Below are 18,086 nucleotides of genomic sequence, written 5' to 3'. Positions count from 1 at the left end.
GTGCAATCACATCCTTCCTATAGTGTGGTGCCCAGAACCATACACAGTACTCCAGCTGTGGTCCAACCAGCGCTTCACACAGCTCCAGCATAACCTCCCTGCTCTTATACTGGCTAATAAAGGCAGGTATCCCATATGCCTTCTTAACCATCTTATATAACTGCGCTGCTGCCTTCAGTGATCTATGGACGAGTACACCAAGGTCCTCTGACCCTCTGTACTTCCTAGGGTACTACCATCCATTGTATATTGGTGCATTGCTGCAGTGCATCTTGCAGATGCTACAGACTACTGGCACTGTGCATCGGTGGTGGAGAGAGTGAATGTTTGTGTATGGGGTGCCTATCAAGTGGGCTGCTTTGTGCTGGATGGTGTCGAGCTTCTTGAGTGTTGTTGGAGCTGCACCCATCCAGGCAAGTGGAGAGTATTCCATCACACTCCTGACTTGTGCCTTGTAGATGTGGACAGACTTTGGGGAATCAGGTCAATTACTCATGGCAGAATTCCCAGCCTTAGACCTGCTCTTGTAGCCATGGTATTTATATGGCCACTCCAGTTCAGTTTCTGGTCAATGGTAACCCCGAAGATGTTGATCGTGGGGGATTCAGCAATCGTAATGCCATTGAATGTCAAGGGAAGATCGTTAGATTCTCTCTTGTTTGAGATGGTCATTGCCTGGCACTTGTGTGGTGGGGATGTTACTTACCACTTATCAGCCCAAGCCTGGATATTGTCCAGGTCTTTCTGTATTTCTACATGGGCTGCTTCAGTATCCGAGGAGTCACGAATGGTGCTGAACAGCGCACAGTGAATATCTGCAATTCTGACCTTATGACTGAAGGAAGGTCATTGATGAAGCAGCTGAAGATGGTTGGGCCTAGGACATTACCCTGAGGAATTCCTATTGTAGAAAGTCATATCGCTCATTTTATAAAAGAATTGGCAAAAGTCTGCGATGCAATCCAAATGCACTCATGGCTAGACACAAAGCAATAAAACCACATTTTAACTCCAAAGAATTTAAAAAACTATATAAATATTTTGACTTACATCAATATCTAGCATATCCACTTCCATCTCAAATGATGGCTGCCAATTTGTGTAGTTAACCGGTCTTCCTGATACCCACTTGTTGCTTCCAACTCTACTTGAGGCCTGCATACCAAGCCAAATTTTGCGTGGCAGTGACGATAAATGAGATACAATAAAATCTGTTGAACAGAAAGGTGCAGATTTAAGAATTCAACATCAAATCAATACAGAAACAAAAATAATGGTTATTGACAGTTTTCTTTCCTCTTCCGTCCCACCCATCTCTTGTGAAGATAATAATGGGGTAGGTTTTCACCTGGAGCAATTTTGAGACACTAACTAGGCCTTATTGCATGGCACTTGTCAAGACGCCCAGGCAGTGGGATTGACCCAATTAGGAGATAGCATTGCTGCCCAACATTCAACATAAGGAATCAGTACACTTCTTAAAGACATGATGAGGCACCCTGTCAAGGGTGCTCCTGATTTATCAGAAATTGGTATTGTTTCAGGAGGACAAGAACTTTAATTTGTTTTTTTTTTTAATTGTGATTTTTCAGCATTAGCTTTTAGTTCAGTGGCCCCATGAAGAGCAAATTCTGCTGTTTCTTCACTTGCTTGCAGCATATACAGAATGTTGAAGGCTCAAACTTTTAGATTCAGTGATGCCATAGTAGAGGCACTGCCGCAGAAAGATAGCATAAGGATACCAAAACAATCACAGCAACAGGCCTAAAATGAGATTGTTGAGGAGGTGGGTGCCCACAGGATTATCTTGGGTTCAGTGTGCAGAGGTTCAATGACTTGACTAGAACAGCAAGAATACACGTAGGTCTTGCTTTCTCCATTTATATGAGTTAAACCTTTCCAAAGCAGTTTTTTTGCAACATCCCCTACTTTCTGCATGACTCACTCCATCCTCCTCCCCCCCAACCCCCACCCTGCCCCATCCACTGCATATTTCTTCATTGCTCTTAGGAGGGTCAGGGCAGCAGCTCTCTCTCGTTACAATCTCAAACTCACTTGCTGCTCAACAGTCATGAATAGCAGTCTGGTTTACGTAGGTCACAACTGCAAGGCCTTTCCCTCTTATAATCACGTCCATCTTTTCTCTTTGCAGCCACAATCTTACACAAGAGCACTTCCCCATTCTACACACTTGCTGCTTCCCTCTTAGCACGCTCTTTAGTTGAAGCAACCTCAGAGTACTGCTAATGAGCCAAGGCTGGCACAATATTACTGTTATGCAGAACAAGTAGATATAGTGCATTAACGCCCTGTTTCATACCATCCTGAAAATAGTGAACCCCAACATCTACTGGGGAATTTTAGAATTGATTGAACAAAGGGATTTAAGTGCTAGAATATGGAACTTCAACGGGATGCATTTCCAGTTACTCTCATTGTGGATTTGTGACTACTAGGAATTACCAGGACACTGTCCATATTCATTTTAAATTGAATCCGAAGAAAAGTACTGTGAAGAGACCATCATGTCATTAGTCTGGCCAGATTTAAACACAAGATGCAAAGCTGAAACAACAACAAACTCATCGTACACTTCCCATTCCCATGTCTGTACAAGCTAAATAGGAAATTAAACTGAGCATTTAAAAAAAAGAGTATTAACATTAATGATGTCCTAGGAAGATACATCGATAAAGATGCAGGCCTAGAATTGAGTGTGTACCCATAAACCGGCATGCAATAGCAATCCCTGCTCCTGATTGGATAAGCCCAAGATGCATGTAATATTGGGCCTTAGGCCTCAGTATCAACAGACAGGCGGGCTTCAGACACCTAGGGCTGAAATTTATTTCAGTGGGACTGGGGTCCAGGCGATAGGCTGGAAACTGGTGGGGGGTGACCCAGCCTTGGAAACATGTCGGACCCCGGACAAATTCCATGACAGGCAGGCAATTAACTGTCTGCTGTTGGTGCTGCTGTCCCCTTTAAGGATGAAGATCCTGCCCCAAGAGCTGCCTGCCGTCAGAGGGCCGGGGCCAGAGCAACATTGTGAACACCGCCCTAGGACCAAGTTACGTAGGGTCAGGGTCACTGGGGCAGTCAGTCAGGCCCCAGTAAGGGGCATTGGGGTGGGGTCTTGCCACAGGGGTGGCCAAAAGGGAGCCCGCACCCACCCACCCTCCAAGCCCGTTAAGAGGCTGCAGGTCTCACCTGGCAGTGTCTCCACACAGCAGCAAGCCCCTTGACACTAGTTAAATAAGGGCGGAAGCAGAAAACTGCCCTCAAGTGGCCTTTAATTGGTCACTTAAGTGGCTCAGTTGGCCTCGGGTAGGAGGGTCGTCCTCCATCTTCCCCACTATGAACAAAGTGGCATTGTGGCAGGAGAATGTCGGGCATGCCAACTGACGCCTCCCCATGGCATTTTGTCTGCCTCCCATTCCACCTCCAAGGGCCACATAAAATTCAGCTCCTAATGGGCATTTCCTACCCTTCCTGGCTTCACATTCAGGTAGGCATACTTTAAACACCTTATTGGTTTCAGCCTGAAGTGATCCCTTTAAGGACCAATTGTTAGGCTGCATGTAGGCCTGGCTCTGGCAACTCAATCTTGCTTCAGACAAGCTCTGGATGCATTTTTTGTATACATCAATATGGTGGGCAGTGCACTCCTGGATCAATGAATGCACATTTCCTGCCTGCTATACTGGAAACTAAGCACCCATTTACTGCCCAGAAAATGCACAAGTGTCATCCAATCTTTAGGCAATTTTGACAAAACAATAATTTTCCTTTTTATTAAAAAAATTCACCGTTTAAATAAAATAAAATGGAACTACTTGGATTTGGAGTTTATTTTATACTGTGGTTCAGCGGCACAGTGATTAGCACCGCAGCCTCACAGCTCCAGCGACCCGGGTTCAATTCCAGGTACTGCCTGTGTGGAGTTTGCAAGTTCTCCCTGTGTCTGCGTGGGTTTCCTCCGGGTACTCCGGTTTCCTCCCACATGCCAAAGACTTGCAGGTTGATAGGTAAATTGGCCATTAGAAATTGCCCCTGGTATAGGTAGGTGGTAGGGGAATATAGGGACAGGTGGGGATGTGGTAGGAATATGGGATTAGTGTAGGATTAGTATAAATGGGTGGTTGATGGTCAGCACAGACTCGGTGGGCCAAAGGGCCTGTTTCAGTGCTGTATCTCTAAACTAAACATACCTTGTTCCACAGAATTGGCGATAATTGGCAAAGTCCCACCTAGACTCTGACAGATTCGTGCTCCTGCTTCCCATGACATGGATTGTGGTTTTACAAAGTTATAGCACTAAGAAAGATGAAATAAGACTCATTTCAATGCATTATTCTACTACTTGTACTGTACATACCATTAGTTCTTATTTACTTACAATTTTTTGGAAGTGGATATTCTGGTTCAAAATTTTTTGCGCTTTGGAAAATAAAATATTTCACAAAGGAAACACCATTCTATAACCCAGTTTTTTGTAATCCTAGCATCCAAATCTCTGATATTAATTAAGTTATAAATACCTATGAGCAACCTGATTAAAACAACATGTATTTCATTCATAATGTTAAGCAGATATAAACATCAAAAAAATTTAGGTTAATAATGTCTTTCAATTGTGAAAGGAGGACATGGTTTTCCTGTTAAGAGGACAGTATGGGGGAGCTTGTTTGGGCCTCCCACCCACTGGAAAGGAGCACTGGGGTATGAATAGTGGGATATGAACTACAGCCTCATTCTGCAAAGACAACCCCCAGTTTCTTTTCTCTACTGCAAAATGTATTCTTAAACAACTCTCCCCTGTCTCCTTCATGCTCACCTCCAACAATGTGAGGAACTCACGGACTTCTTTGTCATTATGATCGAGACCATCTGATCAGCTGCCTCTGTCTCCTCCCTCTCTTCCACTAGCTCACTGGGCCAATCTTTCTCTAAAGATCCCTGCTACCTTAGCCCTGAACTCACATCTTTCTCTAGTTTCTCTCCCATCTCCCCTCATGCCCTCTTTCAGCTTATCTTGTCCATGAGACCCATCTCCTGCTCCCGTGACAATATTCCTACTCAACTGCTAACCACCCAACTTCCCATACTAGTCCCCACATGGACTGATATTAAGGGTTCTCTTTCTTCAGCTACTCTCTCCTTTAAATCTCCCGTTACTCCTCTCTTCAGGAAACCAACCCTTGACCCCTCTATCCTTGCAAAATACCGCCCCATCCTCTCAAGTCCTTGAACATGTGACGCCTCCCAAATCCAAGTCCATCTTTCCCTCCAATCTGATTTCCACCTCTGCTACAGTACCGAAACAGTTCTTGCCAAGGTAAACCTATTCCTCCCCGTCTTTGTCAACCTGTCTGCAGCCCTTGACATGGTTGACCATACCATCCTCCTCCAACGCCTCTCCACTGTTGTCCAGCTGGTACTGAATGAGAAATTTGCTCTAATTAAATATTGGAAAGACTGAAGTCATTGTCTTCAGTCCCTACCACAAACTCTATTGATTCTATCCCTCTCCCTTGTAGCTGTCCAAGGCTGAAACAGACTGTTCGCAATCTTGGTGTCATACTTGACCCTGCGATAAGCTTCTGATCACATATTCGTGCCATCACTAAAGCCACCTATTTCCATCTCTGTAAATGCCCCCCTGCTTCAGCTCATTTGCTGCTGAAACCTTCATCCATGCCTTTTGTTATCTCTAGAATTAGAGTTATAGAGTTATACAGCATAGAAACAGGCCCTTCAGCCCATCGTCTTTGTGCCGGCCATCAAGCACCTAACTATTCTAATCCCATTTTCCAGCACTTGGCCCGTAGCCTTTTATGCTATGGCGTTTCAAGTGCTCATCTAAATACTTCTTAAATGTTGTGAGGGTTCCTGCCTCTACCATCCCTTCAGGCAGTGCGTTCCAGATTCCAACCACTCTCTGGGTGAAAAATTGTTTCCTCAAATCCCCTCTAAACCTCGTGCCCCTTACCTTAAATCTATGCCCCCTGGTTACTGACCCCTCCGCTAAGGGAAAAAGTTTCTTTCTATCTAACCTATCAATGCCCCTCATACTTTTGTATACCTCAATCAGGTCTCCCCTCAGCCTTCTCTGCTCTAAGGGAAACAACCCTAGCCTTTTCAGTCTCTTTTCATAGCTGAAATGCTCCAGCCCACTCAACATCCTGGTGAATCTCCTCTGCACCCTCTCCAGTGCAATCACATCCTTCCTATAGTGTGGTGCCCAGAACTGTACACAGTCCTCCAGCTGTGGCCTAATCAGCATTTTATATAGCTCCATCATAACCTCCCTGCTCTTATATTCTATTCCTCGGCTAATAAAGGCAAGTATCCCATATGCCTTCCTAACCATCTTATCTAATGTGCTGCTGCCTTCAGTGACTATTCCAATGCACTCCTGGCGTTCCTGGCAATGCCTCCCACTTTCTACCCTCTGCAAACATGAGGTCATCCAAAACTCTGCTGTCTGTATCCTAACTCGCACATAGTCCCATTCACCCATCACCCCTCCACTCGCTGACCTACATTGGCTTCCAGTTAAGTAATGTTTTGATTTTAAAATCCTCATTCTAGTTTTCAAATCCCTCCATGGTCTCACCCCTCCCCCTCTCTAATCTCCCCCAGCCCCACATGTTCACAAAATATCTGATCTTGTCGAACTCTGGCCTGTTGCACATCCCCGATTTTAACTGATCCACCATTAGTAGCTGTCAGCTGCCTAAGTCCTAAGCTCTGGAATTCCCTCTCTGCCTCTCTGGCCTGCTTTCCTCCTTTATGGTGCTCCTTAAAACCTACCATTTTTACCAAGCTTTTGGCCATCTGCCCTAATATCACCTCATGTGGCACAGTGTCAAATTTTTCTTTATAACTCTCCTTCGGACCCTTTATTATATTAAAGGCGCTATATAAATACAAGTTATTGTAGTTCCCACCATTGGTGTGGCTTATGCCATCCTCCCAAAGGCCTGCCAGTGGATGGCTGGAGTGCCTGCCTGAGCCAGGCCCTTTTAATATGTTCATTCAAATGCTGGAAGCAGTTTAGACTGTTCATAAAAGTCTGAGTCAGTAAGACTGGAAAAGTCTGGGCTCTTCAGCTTTGAAAGGAAATGTTGAGAAGTGATCTTGTTAAGGTATAAAAGATTGAACGGTTTAGATAAAGTAAATCTGGAAAATTACTTTAAGCTGCAAGAGCAGAACAAGAGGCCACAGATTCAAACTAATAGCAAGCACAGTGGCGCAGTGGTTAGCACCGCAGCCTCACAGCTCCAGGGACCCGGGTTCGATTCCGGGTACTGCCTGTGTGGAGTTTGCAAGTTCTCCCTGTGTCTGCGTGGGTTTTCTCCGGGTGCTCCGGTTTCCTCCCACAAGCCAAAAGACTTGCAGGTTGATAGGTAAATTGGCCATTATAAATTGTCACTAGTATAGGTAGGTGGTAGGGAAATATAGGGACAGGTGGGGATGTTTGGTAAGAATATGGGATTAGTGTAGGATTAGTATAAATGGGTGGTTGATGTTCGGCACAGACTCGGTGGGCCGAAGGGCCTGTTTCAGTGCTGTATCTCTAATCTAATCAAATTTAGTACCAATAATCTGAAGGCTTTCTTCACAGTGTTATCAACACATGGAATGGACTTCAGATAATGGAGGTAATGGAGGGGTTATTCTGGATGGATGGACAATGAGCCAAATATTCATCCTCATCCTTAATTAGCTCTGTATCTAATGATGCATTAATATCATTGTCTTTCAATGCCTTTTCCAATTAACATTGAAAAAGATATCATACATCCTTACAAATATTCTCAAAGCTTATGTAGTTATTGTGCTTTTAAATAAAAGTGACAAATAGAAGAAAGCTTCTTTACTCTTACATTATCTCCAAAGGGGATCCATTCATCAGTACACGGGGTACCGGTTACATTGGTTTCTGGAGACCATGGTTCCAATGATGATATATTTAACTTTTGACAAATGAAGGGAAGTTGTCTGGAGCAGTCCACGTAGTCATGATACTCTGTGGGAGAAAAAAAATGTTAAAGCAATAGGATGCTTAACTTTGTAACAATGGCAACTCTCATCAGTTTTAGAACTACCAGCTTGTCAGTTAACTTTCCACTATTTAAGCACAGCCCTTTTATATAGACTCTGCAGCCTTAAAAGATAAAATCAACCTGAGCAGGAACTTTATCTCTCCTCTATGTATTATGTTTCTCAGTTCTGTTGGTCACAATTTCAGCACATCCCAATACAGCATTCCTCACTAACATATACATTATGAAATTGTGCAATGTAACAGGTCATATCCCCACACAAAGCAATTTGCAAACTCAGTTACTCAGTGTCAGCTCTAGCTCAGTGGTAGAACTCTTGTCAGGGTCAGAAGCCCAACTCCAGACACTTGAGCACATAAGTTAAACTGATAGTTCTGTGCAGTGCTCTATTGTTGGACGTGCTTTTTGTTTTTGTTTTTAAATGAGATGTTATTGAGGCTCCCCCATCCTCTCCAGTGGATGTAAAAGATCCCATGACACTATTCAAAGAAGAGCAGAGGAATTCCCCTGGGATCCTGGTCAAAATGTATCACTCAATCATCATTTACCTCATTGCAATTAGTGGGACCATGCTATGTCCAAATTACTGCTGTACTTCCATATGTTATAAACAATGATTAAACTTATAATAAACTAAATTGATCGTGAAGTACTTTGTGATATCCTGAAAGTCACTATGTAAATGCGAATTATTTCTTTCTTGCCTAGAAAATGTCAAATATCCTGTCCTAATTGGATTACAAAAAGCCTCTCCTTACATAGATTAATCTATTCACAAATGCAACTATTAGACCCTCTCACCATCTAAAAACATCAAAAATTTCACAAAGTCTTCTTCTAAGAACATAACATGCATTGGAAGTCAGTCAAGTCCACTGATTGGGCGGTTACATTTTAAAAACTGCAACTGCCAACAAATACAATCAGCATTTTACAGCACAGAAGGAGGCCACTTAGCCCACAATTGTTTTCTGAAAGAGCCATCTATTAATCCCATGACACCACTCTTTTCAAGTTGTCAAACCTTTTTAAGTTTTTCATTTTCAAATATTTACTCACTTTTTAAAACAGCGATTATGGATTTTGCTTACACCACTATTTCTAATAGGGTATTCAATGTCCTAACTGTCCACTGTATAAAAGAATTTCACCTCTTCCTTCATTTTTTGCTAATGATCTTAAATTGATGTCCTCTAATAAAGGACTCACTGATCATTGGAAGTAGATTTTCCTATTTGCATCATCAAAACCCTCCCATGAATTTGCATTAAATTACTACTTAACCTTAATACAAGAGCAAAGTACTGCGGATGGTGAAAATCTGAAACAAAGACAGAAAATACTGGAAATACTCAGCAGATCTGGCAGTATCTGTGGAGCGAGAAAGAGAGTTAAGGTTCAGATTGATGACTCTCAGTTGCTCAACTCTTTTTGAAGCTTCACTTTTCTCCCAAAAATGTATCACCTCATAATTCTCCAGCTAAATTTCCTTTGACATTTGTCTGCTCAATCTACTAATCCACTTTTGTCCTCGTGAAGTGGTTTACAGTTCTCTTTTCAGTAAATGACTAATTTTTGTGTCTACAATTTTAACAATGTGCCCTTACATCTAAGACTTGTTCAATGGTTACAACATTGAAACCTTGGGTGCTAACCATGTTTACATTTCTCTGCTCTGAAAAAAACAAATTAGCCAGTATTCTGTTTTCTGTCTTTCGACCAACTTCCTATCCACGTTGTCACAATCCTTTTATTACTATCTGCCATTTGTCTGGTACTTTTTAATCTTAGGAAAACATCCCAAGGAGCTTCACAGGAACATAATCAGATGAAATATGCCACTGAGCCAAAGGAGATGTTAGAAGGGGAGACTGAAAGCTTAAAAAAAAACCCTACTATTTTGAATAAGGCAGATCTTGAATGAGAGAGAGAGGATAATGCAAAATGGTTTAGGGAACTCTAGAGCCTAACTCGAGACAGCTGCCAGTGGTGGTACAAGGGAGTGGCAGCTGCATTAGAGGCCAGAGTTAGAGGAACAGTGAGTTCCCAGAGGGTTGTTGGGCTGGAGAAGGTTACCAATATAAGGGGGAGGCCATGGATGGATTTAAAACAAGGATGAGAATTTTAAACGTGAAGCGTTGGTGGATTCGGACCCAAATTTACGTCAGTGAGCACAAGGGTGACAGGTGAACAGAACGTAGCAAAAGTTAGGATAAGGGCAGCAGAGTTTTGGATGAGCTTAAGTTTATGAAGGATGGAAGATGGGAGGCCAGCGCAGAGAGCACTGAAATAGGTGAATCTGGAGGTACCAAATGTATGGTTGAATGTTTCAGATGTGCAGAAGAAAGAGCACAGATGGGGAAATAGGTGGTCTTTGATGGAAAGGATATTGAGTCAGCAGCTTAGGGTTTAATAGGACAGTGAAGTGCGAAGAGTCAAGTTCAAACTGAGACAATGGCCATGGAGAAGGATGGCGAGGTAACAGAGATCGTGGCTTTGGTCTCCCCACTGTATATTTGGAGGAAATTGCAGCTCGTCCAGGACTTGATGTCTGTTAGGTGCTGTGGCAGGAGCAGAAACCTGATTGGATGGGTTCAAACATAAGAGGGGACAACTCAAATGTGGACTGTGAAAGAGAGGTTGGAGATAGGGTAGTAGTTTGCAAGGAGAGGGGTTAAGGTGGATTTTTTTTTTTGAGGAGGGGTATGATGACAGATTTGAAAAGGGAGAGGGACAGTACCTGAGGAGATGGAATCATTTAGCAGATCAGCTAGCTGGAGGGCTAGGAAGGGAAGTTGGGTGTTCAGCTATTTACTGGAAGTAGGGTTGAAAGAGCTGGAGGTCACGGACAATAGATGGCACAAGAGGAGATAGGAAAGAAACTAGAGAAAGATGAGTGTTCAGGGCTAGGGTATAGGGGTGCTTTGGGGGAAGCTTGGTGAGGTGGTCAAGGTGAAGGGAGGGATGTGGCAGAGACAGCTGCACAGATGGACTCAATGTTAGTGACAGAGAAGTCCAAGAACTTGTTGCACTGGTTGGAGGGGAGGGTGAAGATGGCAGGCGAGAGGCATTCAAGGAGAAAGTTGATAGTGGACAGAAGCAGCAGCCAGGATTATCTTTGCATTCCAGGATGATCCTGAAGTAGCAAGCAAGTCTGGCAGAGAGCAGGGCCCAATGGCACTTGATGTGGCCCAGCCAGTTTTGGCAATGAATGGCTAAACCAGTTGCTTTTTCAAAAAAAAAAAAAATCTCTGGCTATAGGCATTGTTACCAAGACTCATTCATAGCCATGCCCAGATGCACTTGAGTAGGTGATCAGCACTCTTCTTGAACTGCTGCAGTCTGTGGTGAAGGTACTCTCTCAGTGATGCTAGGTAGGGAAATACAGGATTTTGACCCCGTGGCAATGAAGGAACAGCACCATACAAGTTAAAGCCTGCATCGCAGGGAGCCAAGAGGGGAGTCATACTGGAGGAAAAGACCAGGGCGATAGAGAGTAAGACAACGGTATCAAAGGCAGAGATGATGGAGTGATTGAGCAGATTAACAGCTGCAGAAGTATCAGGACGATGGGAGGGCTAATAACTAGACAGTTGAAAGTTTGAAAATGCAAGTTTCAATGACTTGGGACAAGAGGTTTTTCTCCCAGGGATGATTGCAGAGGGAAGTGGGGTTGGAAGTGGGATTAGGATTGGTGAGTGTTACAAGGAAATGATCAGAGATGGCCTTGTCTATGAGGGGGAACAGAAGCTGAGGTCAAGGGGTGTATTGTGAATATGTGCAATAGAGCTTATATGCAGAGGTTAATGGAAGACAGGAGGGCAGAACTCAGGAAAGGGGGCAGGGTAAGTTGAAATGGAGGTTTGAGAGGATAAGAAATCATTCAGCACAGAGGCTGAGAGGGGGAGGAGTGATGACATCACAGTGAGAAAAATCAGGTAGGGTGGTAGTGAATGAGGATTTTAAAGGAGAAGCGACAGCGGTGGAACAAGGCGAGGTGCTGAACAGGTCAGAAAATGCCGGGGGTGGGGGGGGGGGGGGGGGGTGCGGGGGGGGAAGTGCAGACCAGGATGAGACTTGCCGATAAGCCCACAGCAGTTTGGATGGGGTAGGGGATACACTGTACGGCCAGGCAGGGAGACTTCAGTAAAGAACAAGGTGTCCTCATTCTTGATCCCAAGTTTCCTTCATGGTCACAACATCAATGTAATCATAAACAACGACATTGTGGATGGCAAGGGTCCTATTTGCAAGTGAACAGACATGCAGGAGACACATTCGGAGCGGGCCGGTGATGGCTGACTCACCTGCAGACTCCAAAGGGCTAACAGTGGGAGGGGTGAACGGATGGATAGGAGGCAAAATTAACCCCCAGTTGGTGCACTGGGTGATAAAATCAGCAAGAAAGATTGCAGCAGTTGTGGTTGCAATCTGCTTCGATGGGCCCTTCGAAGAATGCAGAGAAAGGCTCAAGAGGAAGCTGTGGCCATATGCAAAAGTTATATAAGCCTGGGATGGGAGCAGATATAGGAAGCTCAAGGAATAGCGAAGGATGGGGTAGAGAATTGGGTGGGCAAGTCACCAAAGAGGAGAGAAATGAAACACGGCAAAACTGATAACAGGAAGGGAATGAGACAAGGGGCCCCAGAGCAAAGAAAAAGAAAAAGGGAGAGGGAAGTAATATTGCTCTGTGCTGGAGTAGCAGTCCAAATGCAGAAACAAAAACACAAGGAATTCTGGCTGCATAGACATGACAAAAATTAGGATAGTTATAAACAGAGAACAGGGAGGAGATAATTGAGAACAATCCAAAGTTCAAGCCAGATATTCTGTGATGGGATGAAGTTGACTTATAGAGAGGGTGGTATCAGCTTGAAACATTGATGAACTAATGCTAGGTTCCCGCAGTTAAATAGTGCACACATTCAAATGCTCACTTTCTCTGGGTCCACACACAAAGAAGAATCAGTTGAGCAGGATAACCAATTTAACCTGAAAAACAGTCTGCCACAGTATAATTGAAAAAACCAACATGTTTTATAGAATAATACAGTATATTCAGCCCATCCTTCTCTTTTGAATGCTACGATTGAATCTACTTCAATCACCCTTTCAGGCAGTGCACTACAGATTACAACAATTCTGTAAAAAAAAAAATTTCATGTCGTCGCACCCTTTCAGGCAATGCATTCCAGATCATAGTTCGTTGTGTAAAAAACATTTCCTCATGTCGTCACCAATCCTTTGTCAATCACCTTAAATCTGTGCCCTCTGTTTACAGACCCTTCTGCCACTGGAAACAGCATCTCTTTATTTACTCTGTCAAAACCCTTCATAAATTTGAAAACCTTGATCAAATCTCCTCTAAGGCAAACAACCCCAACTTCTTTCGAAATAACTGAAATCTCTCATCTCTGGTATCCTTCAAGTAAATCTCTTCTGCACTTGCTCCAAGGCCTTGACATCCAGCTGAGGTCTGAATAGTGTTTTATCAAGGTTTAGAGTCACTTCCTTGCTTTTGTACTCCATTCCCCTTTATTCATAAAGTCAAAGATCCCATGTGCTTTATTAACAGCCTTCTCAACTTATTCTGCCACCTTCAAAGATTTGTGTACACACACCCACAGGTGTCTCTGTTCCTGCATCCCCTTTAAAATTGTAGTAGTTGGTTCACACTGTCTCTCCTCATTCTTCCTACCAAAAACTTTATCACTTCACTTGTGTTAAATTTCATCTGCCATCTGTCTGTCCATTTTACAAGCCTGTCTCTGTCCTCCCGAAGTCTGTTACTATACTCCTTATTGCTTACTACATTTCCAAGTTTCATTTCATATCTTCAAACTTTGAAATTATGCCTTGCATATCCAAGTCCAAAACATTCATATATCAAAAACAGCAGTGGTCCGAATACCAACTCTTGGGGGAACATCACTATATACATCCCTCCAGTACGAAAAAATCAACCACTCATTATTACTTTCTGCCTTGTAAACAAATTTGTATCCATGCTGCCACTATTCCAGTAATATTACAGCAACGAGATCGATGAATCTGTAATTGAAATACAAAATAAACCTATAATACACAAGTTACTTACCACTCCACCTGACATGATAAGGAGTTATAAACCAACAATCCCTATATCGGTTTTGGAAGGAGTGAAATCGGTGGTAAATGTAATATGGACCAAAACTAAAGATGAAAGAAAAACAAACATAGGTCATAGAGCAATAAAATATATTATATGCTTAATTAACAGAAGTTAAATGTTTCCTCTGCTCTTCTGAGGCAACGAATAACAAGTTGTTTTGTATAATGTTTTACTGTGCAACTATGTTCCAAGTTGATTCAGAGGCATAAAAAAGGGAATGAATTGGCCATGTAGACAAAGGAGATACTAAAAGGGGTGCCCAAAAGCTTGGTAAAAGAAGTGGACTTTAAGGAGCGTCTTACAGGAGGTGGTGGAGAGGCAGGCGAATTTAGAAAGTGAATTCCAAAGCATTGAACCTATGTGACCAATGGTACAGCTGCCAATGATGGGGCAAAGGGAGGAAAGGATGCCCAAGAGCTGGAGGAATGGAAGATTGGGTGTGACTGTATTGCTGCAGGATGTTACTGAGTTGGGGGAATTTAGATATGAGATTAGATTTGGGAAGCTGGAGGCCTAGGAGGCAATATAGGTCAGTGAGGGCAAGGACTTGATGTGGAATAAGATACAGGGAGCAGTGCTTGGTTTCAAGGGCGATGTTCACCTTCTGAGAGCCCTGTGCAAAGGTTAAATTTGGGTCCCTATATTTTTCTGGACAAACCTATCACCTGATCCGTCCAGGGTATCTGACTAGCGCGGAGCTCCATCTAATTGCACAAGTTGCATGGTGCTAATATTGTCCCTGCTTGGATGGGCTAAAGTTTCTGGAGCGTAGAGGATAGGAAGCTTGTCTGAAGAGCACTGGACTAGTTACGTCTGGAGCCGACAAAAGAATATCCGTGTCAGATAGGCTGAGGCAGGAGCAGAGGTGTGCAGTGTGGTAGTTGCCAGCCTTTAAAAAAAGGAGATATAGGGTTGAGGTGAACAGGATGCAGAAGTTAAACACAGTCTGGTTCAGCCTGAGATAGTAGCTAGGGAGGGGGATAGAATCAGTGACAAGTGACTGGGGTTAAAGACCACGGTTTCGGCCATTGAATTGTTTAGCTGAAGAAAGCTGTGGCTCACCAAGACTGAATGTCAGAGTATTAGCACAGACAGTACAGGAGTCAAAAGAGGTGGAGCTAGATGTCGTCAGTTTATACTGGGAAGCTAACACTAAATCTGTGGACGATATTATCAAGGATCAGCATATAGACGAGGAAGAGGTGTGGGGAGGGGGGGTGGGGAAGATGGGAAGAATGAATCTCTGGTCAGCTCCCAAGATGACAGTGTGGGGCTGGGAAGAGAAGCCAGTGATAGAGATGCTCTAGCTACACTCATAGGCAGGAGTGGAACCAAGCAAAGGAAAACCTACTGAGCTGGAGAATGGAGGGGGTGGCAGGTACGTGAGGAAAGGGGAGTTGGATAAAGATGGTGTGGTTATTCATGTCAAAGACTGCAGAAAGGTTGATGAGGATAAGAGGAGAAAATGCATCAAAGTCTCAAATATTTTGTTTCATAACCTTGGTTGGAGTAATTTTAGTGCTGCAGGAGGAAAACCAATTGGAGAGATTCAAAAAGGGCATTGTTAGAAAGTTGGTCATGGATCTGGGGAGTAATAACATGCTGAAAATGTTGGTAAGGAAAGGTAGGTTAAAAATAGGAAAGAGGAGCTGGGTGTGGTTTTTTTTTTAAAGCGGGGTGATAGCAATGGTAATTTTGAAAGGAATTGGGACAGTGCTCGAGACGAGGCAACCATTACAATGTCAGGTAATACAAGTGCCAGAACAGGAAGAGCTCAGCGAGGGCTTGGGGGTAGATGGGACAGAGCTCAGCTAGGTGGACAGGGGAAAGTAGGTGATGCTGCAAAGCCAGCTGAACCATTGATTTCTATCTTGGCAACAAAGAAGTCTAAGAACTCTTTGCACTTGCTGTTAGAGGCGAGAATGGGATTAAGGAGGCAGTTCATAGTGGAAAAAAAGCAGCTGGGGATTATTTCTGCTATCTAGAATGATTCTAGCTAAGATATGTTTTGCAGGTGCCAGATACTGTTTAGTACCTCACCCGAGTTACTGTCCTTCATGCACAAGTCTGACAGTTAGTGGAAGCATCGGATTGTTGGATAATGATCAGGTGGTGGAAATCTGGCCAATTTTCCTCATCCAAATCCCAATTATTTTCAGTTAGGTCACCATGGATTGAGGACTACATCTTGGAATTCTGTGGTCTCCTTTGTAGCAAAATATCTAATTAAGCTGTTTAGTACAATAAATGATGGGTTTCCATAATGAATTTGCCAGTGGTAGTACTAGAATGTAATATTACTGTAATTAGTCCTAATGTAAAATAAATACAACTTGCATTGCATTTGGAATGAAAATCCACAAAAATAATCTTAATTTACAGAGAGAGAGAATGGTTTTCATGAAATGCTTGGTACAGACTATATTACAAAAACATACATCCATGACATTAGAAGGGACAGATTTCCATCACATTGTAGAAGTAGGCTAAGAAAATGAACAGAAAATATACTAACAAGTAGAAAATCTGAATATATATTCTATGCCATCGTATTTTATACTTACAATGGACTACTCATCATATTGTAATCGATTATCTTTACCCACCACTTTGGCAATGAAGCGAAATGCTGTGGGAAGGAAGGAAAGTGAATTTTAATTTTTTTTAATAAAAGAAATGCAGTTTCAAATTAGGCTTCAATTCGAAAACTATAACATTAGTATATTTAAATTTTACTTCCCTGGCAAATAGAACTACCCACATTCCAGTCCTCCTTCCTATTTGAGGAGGTTGGATGATCTGGTTGCTCTCTGGCCATCAGCATTGCTATCTCTGACTTAGTTGCTGGCCAAGTTCCTCTCCCTTACTTTGGTCCAGAATGTTAACTATTCCATGCTATTCTTTATACCCTGCTGACCTCAAGGGCAATCCGTGTGCAAATGACAGCAGATGGTGGTTTTCCCATCTGATGCCATGAGGCTACATAATACTAACAGTGCTGTCCAAATTGTGGCCCTCAAGATCTGGACAACTCAGTCTTTTTTGTGCTTATTGGTTTGAACTATTTAAATTGTGGAGGTTTAAAAAGGCTGTTGTTATGACCAGGAGAGAAAGAGGTCTAGGGGTTCCCTTTCAACCTTCACCTGGTCTTACCGTAACAGGGTTTAATTCCAAACACATTGTGTTTTTAGCTCCTCCTTGGTGAATCCTTGTTTACCGCTTTCCAATTATAAGGCAAAGAAACCGCACAAACAGGCTTTCTTAGGTTTAAAGAAGAAAAGTTGAAATTTATTAAACTTCAACTCTAATTCGGTTGACGTCTACAGATACGCGATGTGCCCACGCTAGCATACATATGCGATACACACATGCAAATAGAGACAGAAAAGAAAAATAAAGTGAAAACTCTGAGGCAATATCTGAAGAGTTGTTGTTACGGTTCTTCGAGCTCACTGTAGAGTTCTTGATTGTAGGCAGTTCTTGCTTTTCGTTGGGGCCCAGTATTCTCCTTAGACCTTGTTCGCTGTTGGAGTCTTTTCTCTCTTGGGGTTCATGTGTCTTCAGTGGATTAAGAGGCTTGTGAGGAAGAGATGGGAGCAGACAGAAGAGATCTTCTCAATCCAGGAGCAAACAGCTTTCTGCCCAAACTGTTTGTACAAATTCAAAAAACTCAAGTTGCCCAGCAGATTAGTCATGTGACTAGCTGGTTTGACCATGCTGGTTTGTGTATTCGGCCATCTTAGCAGTCAAACTGGAATGAGAGCTTCCCCACCTTCAACGTCTGGTGATCAAAAGTCCATTGTGGGTTGAATGTGTCAGGGAATGGCTGCTTTGTCCTTCCAAACACTGTCTATTGATATGCA

At 43.1% G+C, this 18,086-nt stretch overlaps 1 protein-coding gene across 2 annotated transcripts in view; it reads right to left on the bottom strand.

Annotated features, from left to right (window-relative positions):
• Positions 1-18,086, bottom strand: part of ly75 (lymphocyte antigen 75) — a 151,735-nt gene that overhangs the window by 37,307 nt on the left and 96,342 nt on the right. For both annotated transcript variants that reach the window (XM_068035268.1, XM_068035269.1), the window contains exons 19-23: positions 16,788-16,852; positions 14,170-14,264; positions 7,893-8,035; positions 4,212-4,317; positions 1,051-1,211 (exon numbers count right to left, since the gene is read on the bottom strand). In XM_068035268.1, the coding sequence (XP_067891369.1) occupies positions 1,051-1,211; positions 4,212-4,317; positions 7,893-8,035; positions 14,170-14,264; positions 16,788-16,852 (570 nt within the window). The remainder of the gene's footprint in view (positions 1-1,050; positions 1,212-4,211; positions 4,318-7,892; positions 8,036-14,169; positions 14,265-16,787; positions 16,853-18,086) is intronic.

Source organism: Heterodontus francisci, chromosome 7 (genome assembly GCF_036365525.1).
Source record: "Heterodontus francisci isolate sHetFra1 chromosome 7, sHetFra1.hap1, whole genome shotgun sequence".
NCBI classification, from domain to species: Eukaryota; Metazoa; Chordata; class Chondrichthyes; order Heterodontiformes; family Heterodontidae; genus Heterodontus; species Heterodontus francisci.
The sequence above is the reverse complement of the archived record's forward strand: the minus strand, read 5'-3'. Positions and strand labels throughout refer to the sequence as shown.